General features: G+C 33.0%; 1 protein-coding gene across 1 annotated transcript; it reads right to left on the bottom strand.

Moving 5' to 3' along the window:
• Positions 1 to 5,232: 5,232 nt before the first annotated feature.
• Positions 5,233 to 8,902, bottom strand: LOC131159374 (beta-amyrin 16-alpha-hydroxylase CYP87D16-like). The gene is made up of 9 exons (XM_058114248.1): positions 8,580 to 8,902; positions 7,887 to 8,232; positions 7,598 to 7,747; positions 6,949 to 7,197; positions 6,687 to 6,779; positions 6,452 to 6,530; positions 5,922 to 6,028; positions 5,671 to 5,798; positions 5,233 to 5,563 (listed from the first exon to the last, which is right to left on the bottom strand). Exons 1-9 carry the CDS (start codon positions 8,780 to 8,782, stop codon positions 5,470 to 5,472), a joined length of 1,449 nt encoding a protein of 482 aa, XP_057970231.1. The 5' UTR covers positions 8,783 to 8,902; the 3' UTR covers positions 5,233 to 5,469.
• Between the last annotated feature and the right edge of the window lie 1,634 nt (positions 8,903 to 10,536).

Here is a 10,536-nt window from a genome sequence, read left to right on the forward strand (position 1 = left end):
TTGGAGGCGGAAATCCCTTGGCGGACTTATGTGATTTTCTGATTCATTCGAAAGTTTATGAAAACCACGGTAAATCTATCGACGGTGATGTTTCTTAGCCGTGAGACTGGTCCTTATATGGAGAACTTGGATGTGTATTGAATTTAAAGTATATAATTGTGTTGTTGAGATTATGGTGTGGGATATGGTAAATCAAGGAATTATGGGAATGAAAGATCGGGTAACAAAGTTCAAGGACGATATTTTTTTAAGGAGGGGAGAATGTAAAGACCCAAAAATTTAAAGAGATTAAAATAATTTAAAAAATAAATGAATAAAATAACAGATAAATAAATAAAAGGAATGACGTGGGAAAAGAAAAAAAATAAAATTAAAGAAATTAAATTAAATTAAGATTAATTAAATAATTAGTTATTAAATTAAATATTTGTACATTGGATTTAAAAAAAATTAATTTAAATAAGAGAAAAAAATATATATATATATATATATATATATATATATATATATATATATATAAAGTAACTGACAGAAGATAAGAAGAAGAAGAAGAAGAAGAAGAAAGAAGAAAGAAGAAGAAGAAAGAAGAAGGAGAAGAAGTCAAAGGAGTCAGGACGCCCCCCCCCCCCACTCTGCAAATCTCATGCGTGTCTCTGCGTCCATCTCCGCCTCTCTCTCTCCTTCTCTCAATTTCTCGATGAGTTTGCGACGGATCGGGAAATGGAATGTGCCGTTGGATTCTTGGTTTCGCTGCCGACATTTCTACTAGAGCAGATTTGTCATGAGAATGGCTTAGCACTGCTCCTAGGGAAAGGTAATTTTTTTCCATTTTCTCAATTTCGCCATTAATGTGTTTAAATCGACGAACGGACACCAGCACGGGGTCCTAGTCGTCGTCGTCGTCATTTTGACGTAGATAATTTTTCAATTGTGATTTTCTAGGCCCTACTCCAAAGTGAGAGTGAGATTTGAGAAATTTGAAAATTTGGCTAAATTTAAGGGTATTATTATTTATTTAGAAGTTATGGACCTAGGAAGTATTAAATTAATATTTTATTCATGAATAATTTATTGGAATTGGGAATTTAATTTCAGAGTCCGGGTGAGCGCCGCAAGTATTTTTCGGAGTCCCTATTGGCGTAGTTCAAGAAACCAAGTATGGGAAAATATATATATTAAATCAAAATTTTTTATGAATTTAATGGAAAAATAAATTGTGTTATATGTACGTGTACATGTTTCAGTATGGGTAAAATGCCAACTATTTAAATTATATTTCCCTCAAGTTTAGGGTTGTTTATTAGATATATATATATATATATATATATATATATATATGCGAAAATGAACTGATGAAAGTGAGAAATATTTTAAGATAATTAAGTAAGAAATGAAAAATATTTTTCAGTATATAAATATTAAATGTTGGTTCGCTTATTTTACAGGCAGTGTATGAATTTTATTACTAAATTGTGTGGCATGAGATTCTGTGCAAATATATGTTAAATGTATGAGATGCAGGCTAAGTAAGTAAAGCAATGAAAAGAAAATATGATATGGACAATGTTGTCTATGTATGTTAAATGCAACCATGTAAATGTAAGATAGTTGAAAGACAGTCATGTTAGCAAATCTAGCACACTTCTGTATAGACTAACTAATGACAGCTAAAAGGAGCTGTGTTAAAAGATCTAGCACATTTCTATGTAGACTAACTGATGATGACTAAAGACCAGCTGTAGTACAAAGTAATGAAATGAAATGTTATGCAATGAAATGACGATGAAATGACAAATGAAATGAAATGACAAAAGTAAATGATGTAAATGGGAAAGAGTCACTTAAAGTGAAACGAAATGCAAAGTTAAGTTATGAACAGGAATGAATGTGCATGAATGTATAATGACAGAACAGAATGATGTATTATGATAATAATAGTATGTATGTGCATAGAACATGTTACGATTGGGTGAGGTATACTCTTCGCCTAAGGGCTTGCTAAGTAAGGCGAGTGCACTAATAGCTACAGATGTGGTAGTAGCCGCATAACGTACTAGGGAAAACGGAATCTACTTGTATAGGCGGGTAGATTTCCCTATCCATAGGGCCTTTGCCGGTAAGCTATTGTTGAACAGCGTGAGTACGAGATTAATTTATCACTTGAGGGCTTATTGAGTAAGGTGAGTGTCCTGGTATGATTTACCTGCGACCTTTGGGTTGCCTAAATATCAGAGCAGAGGGGTGCTACATATATGGGCGGGTAATCACCTCTATCCTTGGGTAATCTCGTGGGTTAAACATTTGCATGTGTTTGATTAGGGTCAGGGAATGATTTCGGAAATTATGTTAAGGATTTTTAAATGTTAAATATTATGTTATATATAAACTCATGTTGGCCACACACTATTTTAATATATGGTTTCTTCTCTTACTGAGATGTGTCTCACCCGAATATGAATTTTTTTTTTTTTTCCAGGATTTCATCGAGATCGAGCTTAGAGAGCTCGAGGTTCTATAACATTATTGGGAAATAGTAAAAGAAAATGGTATATTTGTATGTTAAATTTGGGATGTAGAATATTTATGTTTTATGCCTTTATGTTTTAAGGTTATTGAGTAAGGAATGATTGTGAAAATACTGAATTGTTTGGGAGTTGTGTAGATTTATGGAAATGCAGGTGATGGATGATTTAATATGGATTATAGTTAGAATTAGTAAACTCTGGTATTATGTTACATGGAGATTATGATTATGTTTTCCGCTGCGTATTTTATGTTAATTATGGATTATTAGGTATAATGCGCCGGACCCGGGTTTAAGGGTTCGGGGCGTTACATTCAATAAGCAAACCAACTTTTTGTAAATCCATGGTGGCCGTTTTTCAACATATAGTGACAATTTATTGACTTTTGTTCGTGTTTTATTGAGAATCTAATTAGACTACCCTAGTCTAAACCAATGATTTTTTTTTTATATATATATTACTAGAAAATTAACAATTTAAACCCATGGTTTTGATATCTTTAGGAGCCTATACTCATGGTTTATTCTCTTTTTGCAACACTTCTCTTAAGATTTTTTAATTATCATGATTAGGGATACACCAATAGCTTTTTCGAAATCACTAGTATAAAGGACTTGCTAAAGTGGCTTATAAATCTACTAAGAAAATGTTTAGGTAGCAACACTATACCAATAATTTGTTATTTGCGTCAGTTATTACTAAGATCAATGACAGGACATAATAGTGGTTTTTAAGCTTATATATTAGTGGTTTAAACCAATAGGAAAGGAAATTTTTCTTCTAGCGAAGTTGGTGAAGACATCCTTAACTTTTTGCTCCAACTTAGTTGAAATCCTATTACATAGTTCCAATACTGGTAGCCAGCATCTAGCTTGGACATGGCATTGGGGGCTATTGACCACCAAACATCTATAAAAATCAATTTTCAAGTTTCATATGAAAAATCCTCGTAATTATTAGCAACACACTTCCCTCAATCAATTCCATCCATAAAGACATCAATTCCACCCATGAAGACACTTCATCAAATCATGAAGAAATCAATTCCACTCATGAAGACACTTCAATTCCACCCACATGAAGAAATAAATTCCACCCTTGAAGGCACTCCAACTCCATCCATGAAGACTCTTCAACAAATCCCTCACCAATTAAAGAAGATTTCAAACATTGAAACCGATGCTAAACACTTATTGAAGACCTTATTCCAATCTTCAAGGAACCTCAAGGAGTCGAATTTTTGAAATTCAAAATACCGCAAATGTATCATTCATCCCCTATAAATATCCATGCTTGTGTCATCTCTAAAGCATGTAGTGTTCACGACTCAATATTGGAATAAAAAAACTATTGTTCTTCATGTTTATGTTTTTATTTGTGGTATCACAGGCATTGTGAATACTATGTCACAAAAAAAATAAAAAATAAAAAAAATCCTAGCCACTATATTATCCATATCACCATTATGTACACTACATGTCAATGTTCTTCGTATTTTTTTTTCCGGTATTAATCACTCATAGTTTTTGACAATAATAGAGCGAGAAGTTAGTCATTTATTATTAGTAAATGTATGACCATAATGAATTAGCATAACAACAAATTAAATATATACAAATTCAACTAAATTCTAGTAACTTTGATGAAACAGTTGGCATGCAAGTAGGCGTGGATAGGCTCATGCATAACAATCACCAATTATTATTATTTTTCAATTAAAGGATGGTAAAAGACGTCATTTTGCTTCAATCCTTTGCTTTTTAAATATATATCTCTTATATGACCAATCACTTTTATTAGTATCGCAAAAAAACTAAAAAAAAAATTAAAAGTCTAAGAGAATCAAGAAACATATGAAAGGAAAACTCTAAATAAATAGAAAATTCTCAATTTCATGCAATGAATTCCAAATATCTGCATATTAATCATTTAAGAAGGGAGGAGCGTCCGAGTGAGAATTGCCCTTACAGCCCGATTTGTATGAGCAATAGTGCTACTGCTACTACAACACTTGAAGTGATTCATTAAAATCTTTCTAGTTGAAATGATTGAAGTTGCCAAAAGCAATGGGAAGGTTTCCCTCGGTGGATAATTAGGTGGCATGGCATATATTGGCATCCCTATAATATTTGTATCATTTTCAATAATTTTTTATTTGTGTCAGTTGTTACTATGATCGATGGTAGAACATATTATTGGTTTTTTTAAGCCTATATATTAGTGGTTTAAACCACTAGGAAAGAAAATTTTTCTTCTACAAGGTTCGTGAAAACATCCCTAACTTTTTGCTCCGACTTAGTTGAAAGACTATTACATTGTTCCAACATTGGTAGCCTACCTCTAGCTTGGGCATGGAGATAGGGGCTACTAACCACCAAGCATATGTAAACATCAATTGTAGAGTTTCATATGACAAGTCCGCTTAATCACTCATAGTTGTTGATGGAAACATAATGAGAAGTTAGTCATAATTATTAGTAATGGATGACCATAATGAATTAGCATAACAACAAATTAAATATATACAAATGTAATTCAACTAAATTCTTTTAGCTTGAGGTCTGATTATATCATATTTAAATTTATATACTTTCTATAATTATGTGAGTATTAACAAGTTGGAAGACTTGGACATCAAAAAAGGCCTCACGGGTCACCCAAGCCTCCCAAGCTAGTGCAGATTACGGCATCGTGGCTAATTGCCTAATTGCTAGAAATCGAAGGATTGAGGTCTAAATGAGGTCAAATTTTTGTAGCATTACATATTTCAAAAGTACTTCTTGGCAATTTATAGCATCCCAATAGTTACTCTAGTAGTGTAAACAACTGTACTACATAAAAACATTCATAGATAATCACTTGCTGTTTCTAATATTTGAGTATTGCCAGATGCCATCTATAGAGATTTGTCCATAATTGCATTGTGGCGAATATGTTGCGGTGTTCATTTGAGCTTTTCAAAAAGCTTAATAAAATAGCCATTTCCAAACCCTAAGACCGGTGACCGAGCCACTTCTCCTCCTTTGACTTTATTCCACCTACATATCATTAGTAATTCCAAAATCCAAAGGTTAGTTCGCTCTTGCACATGTGCATCTGCAACCACTCGAGTGAACACAATATATTGAAGAATAAAATGAGTAACCTATAATTGGTGACGAAGACATGTAGGAACACTGCCATTAACACTCTACTGAACTCAGCTCCAGCGCATGCCCTTGATCCCCCACCAAATGGAATGAAATTTTTCGCTGTCGAGATTGCTCCCACATCCTGTTTTTTTTTTTTTTTTAATATTTAATATCAACAAAAAAATGGTAATTAAAATATCTAATTATAAAGAGAGAGAGAGAGAGAGAGAGAGAGAGAGAGAGAGAGAGAGAGAGAGAGAGAGACCTTCCATCGCCAAGGATTGAATGTTAGTGGGTCTTCATAAGTGTCTGGGTTCAACTGAATGGCTGATGGAACTACCATAATTGTCCACCCTTCCGGAATTGTATATCCTATTTTTAATTTTAAAATTAGTAGTAACTATTATTTTTAGTAATTAATAAATATTAAAACTATAACAATTCATTATTGTATGCACATATAGTACTGTTGCATTCTCCTACTACTAGTTGCATCCTAGCTAGATGCCTATCTGTGCCTGACTGAATATTTGCCGTACAATTGCAACAATATTAGTTCTATATTTCTGGAGTTACATGTTGACTGATTTGAGTTTAAATACTAGGCATGAGGTTAGAGGGTGAGATAGTTTTCTCACCATACTACTATCTCTTACTGTGTAGTTCACAAATAATTAGTCTTAAATAGATTTTACAAATATATATATATATACATATATATATATATATATATGTATGTATGTATGTATGTATACACACACACAACACAGCATAGCACAACACAAATATACTTACCATTTACATGGATATCTTTAATTACTTTCCTTATAATCCCAGGAGCAACACTAGCCATTCTTAACACCTCGTTAATCACCTAGAAACAATTAATCCAGTTTAATCATGAACCCATTAAAAACTTGCCTCAAATTGTACATTAATTAATAAGTAACTATAAAAATTAAAAGAACATTAATTAATTTATCTTTTAGTGCCCGCGCGCGCCTTTGTGTGTGTGAACATCAGGACTCACTTGGTGCGTAAAGGTCATTGATTTATACTCCTTCCATGTCAACCTTGTTTCCTTGCTACTTCCTCTCTTTTCAAGAATTTCCTCATTTTCCTCCTGTTATGCATGTACATATATACAAAGAAACATGTAAATATATCATTGATAATACATAGATCCAAGGTTGGGATTGATACGTCAATGCAAAAGTTCCACTAATTCTAAATGGCATGAGGATGAGATTGATCTAAGTAAAGATCTAAGGGCATTGTACGTACGCACATACCTCTAGCTGTTGCACCACAGAAGGGTGGTCCGTGAGTAAGATGATGGCTAGAGTCAAGGTGGAAGAAATGGTCTCAAAGCTAGCAAGAAGCAAGCCAAACATCACCACGGTTACGAAATCGTGCGTTAAGAATGCCTCTTTCTTCATATCATCAAGCACTTGGTCCAACAAATCACCTCTTCGTTTTTCCGGCGATGCCTTTCTTTCTGTTATCATCTTCTTTATCATCTTCATTGCTTTCTTCTGGTTCTGATACATATACATACATACATACATACATACATACATACATACATACATATATATATATATATATATATAAAATTTTCATCACCAAGCATGTGCATAAAAGGAAAACTAATTGGTTAATTGAAGTGTAAAAAGGGTGGTCTAGTGCACAAAGCTCTTATGCATGTGGAACATTGAGATGGGCTGGACCACAATGGGGTCTATACTCTTACCTTATATTTTTACAAGAAGTTGTTTCAACAATTCTTAGGTCACATGGCAACAACTCTACAGGTTCAACTTGATCTCGTTAACTTGTGATTGTGTGTGTGTGTGTGTGTGTGTGTGTGTGTGTACGTGTGTGTGTTTGCGTGTGTAAGAAATTTACTTTATAGATAGATATGCATAAACATAGACAAACCTGAACGCATCTATGGAAGGCTGTGCCAGGGATGTTAAGAGGGAAGGACATGAGACCTTGTAAGAAGTTTGTGAAATTCACACCAAGGTTTTCCTCGTGCTCTTTTGGTTCATACCCAAACATCTGTTTTGCAGTAGCATCAAATATCATCTACAAAAGTTCAAAAATCATCACAATGGAAGCTATAAGTGCATGGTATGTATGTTTAAAAATGAAACTTTACATATACATGCATACCTATATACATAGGTATGTACGTACATGTCTAGATATGTTGGTAGATATGTACCACAGAAAAGGCATGTTTAATTTCCAATGGTTGGGGAGCGGCTAGCCAGGTATGGAGGCTTTTAATGGAGATGTCTTGGAGTTGGGAGAGGAGGGTGTGTTTGAGGACATCATGACCGAATTGAGAGAGGACCAAGCTCCTAAGGTACCTATGGATGTGGCCATGGGAATTGGTGGATCCTTCTTTTTTGGAACCCTTCTCATGCCCAAGAAGCTTTGCAAAGGAGTCCAAGTACCATAACTCCACCAATCTCCCCTCTTGTTGTAGTATGAAATGATTGAACTCTACATCCGATGATACCACCATTGCTCTCCCTACCAAGCTTGTTTTGAATATACGCCCATATCTACCATTTCCAACAAATATACACACACATGTATATAACAATTAATTAATTATCCAAGACAAATATATTGAACAAAAAAAAAAAACAGCTAAATATGTGTGTGTATATGTTCATGCACATAAAAACACATGGAAACATTTCCATAAAACCCAAGTGCAACCAAGTTTGTTGACTTCCTTTCTTATGGACTTCTATGACGTTATGGAAAGTAAATTCATCTTATTTGTAACTTACTCAATGACCAAGTTGCCTAGAAAATTTATTCATATTCACCTTATAAAAATAATGATATTAAAAATAACAAGATCAATAAGTGTGCAGGGGAGTGATAAACTATTAATAATTACTTGTGGATTCTAGATTTGACGAAGTGGGGAATATCAATGGAGTTGCTGGGTGTGATGAATTGAAAGCTCTCTCCAATGAGGGGAAGGCCCATGGAGCCTGGGGGGAGCCTCCCATTGCACCTAGGGTTTTTCCACTTGTAGGTCCAGTGGGTTATAACTATGACAATCAAGCCCAAAAGATATAAGCCTAAAGGCAACATCATTTTGGCAGCAAGATCCCACTACAATGCACTTAACGAGCAAGCTAAAAATGAAGAAGAAGAAGAAGAAGAAGAAGAAGTGTTCATGCATTCAAGGATTGGCTCACCATCGTGAAGCAGCGCAACGACTTTTATACAACATTTGTTCATATCTAAATGTCAAATTAAGTATAGGTGGTAGCTAGGGCGACGTGTATTAATGTAGTTCCATAAATATTTCTTACGTAGGAAGTGATTAATTAATTAATTTATGCTGATATCAAGTTTGCAGGTCAATGCTTTTATCTTTAATTAGTAAATTCATTGTAAAATTATCCTTCTAAGTAATTTCAATGGATGTCATTGTTCAAAATGGGTAGCTTGTTTGTTACGTGTGAAGTTTGAAAAGGATTTGTATCTAGTCAAGATATATTTGTTGGCGTGGCCAGTGGGAAACCCATATCCATCTTAATGAGGGTCTAGACTTCCCAACCTTGCTTGTTAATGCGTAGGTTCTCTTTAGCACGTATTAGAAAATTGAAGTTTTTAATCCTGCAAGTCAACTAGCGTCACAAGCAATCACGTTTCAAAATTAAGATTGGGCTATGGTCTTGTTGGATCGAGAGTTTGAGAAAATAGAAGAAAAGGAAGATGATAAAAAAATTAAATTAAATTAAATTGTACATAATTTTCTATTTATGTCAAATATTTTTAAACATGTTGTTTCTCTTTAGTTTCATTCTGAAATAATGTATTTATTTCATTTAACTATAAATTGTTACAAAATGAACCTAACATCGGGGGAGGGAAGGAGAGAGAAATAGACAATGAATGATAGAATTCAAGTGTTTAAGAAGATTATATTGACAGGCGAGCATACTACTGTGCAGGATCCACCATTGTGGTAGTCATAGGAGATCTTCACACATACATTTCTCTTAACTTTCTTGATAATTTAATATTTTAATAATCAATTCATTTATGCAATTTCTTTTTCTTTTTATTTAATTTTACAAATGATGTGCATGTTTTTTCTTTAATATATGTCTACAAGTGTTAATTTATGCTTAATGCATGCTGCTCAACTGCTTTATTTGTATTATGTAATCAATGCACGGTACCCTGAGCCATTCAAATTTAACAGTCACAACATAGAAGGTCATAACATGCGTTGTTTTCTGAAAATATACAAGGTCGGTTGTGCTCCCTTTCTTATACGTAATAAATTGATTTATCATTATTATAATAATAAATGATAAATTTATTTTCCAATTTATCATTTTTTTAAAAAAATATATTAAAAGAATTTATTGCATAATAAATTGAAAATTTGAACTTTATTTAAATTACCAATTTTAATTGTACTTGAAATTAATATATATATATATATATATATATATTGACACAACAAAAAAAATTACTTTAATATTTATTCAATATAAGATTTTTTATCAATATCAATATCAATTAAGAAAAATACTTATTATTAACATTGCAATGCTACAAGCAGTAATTTCAATATTTATTCAATACCATAGTTTTTTGTGATAAACTGCTTCTTCACTCTACAAAAATGAATATAAAAAAATAAAAATGATACCATAATTTAAATTCTAATTATTGAGATTAATTAGGCGGTTTGGCATCACTTGAGATGTTCCAAAAGATCCATACATATTAAAATTATGAGTAATAAAAAATAAAAAAATTAGGGACTACTACTTGATTTCTCTCTAGTCAATATATATTTGTTGGCGTGGCCAGTGGGAAACCCATAT

The sequence above is a fragment of the Malania oleifera genome, chromosome 1 (genome assembly GCF_029873635.1).
Source record: "Malania oleifera isolate guangnan ecotype guangnan chromosome 1, ASM2987363v1, whole genome shotgun sequence".
NCBI classification, from domain to species: domain Eukaryota; kingdom Viridiplantae; phylum Streptophyta; class Magnoliopsida; order Santalales; family Ximeniaceae; genus Malania; species Malania oleifera.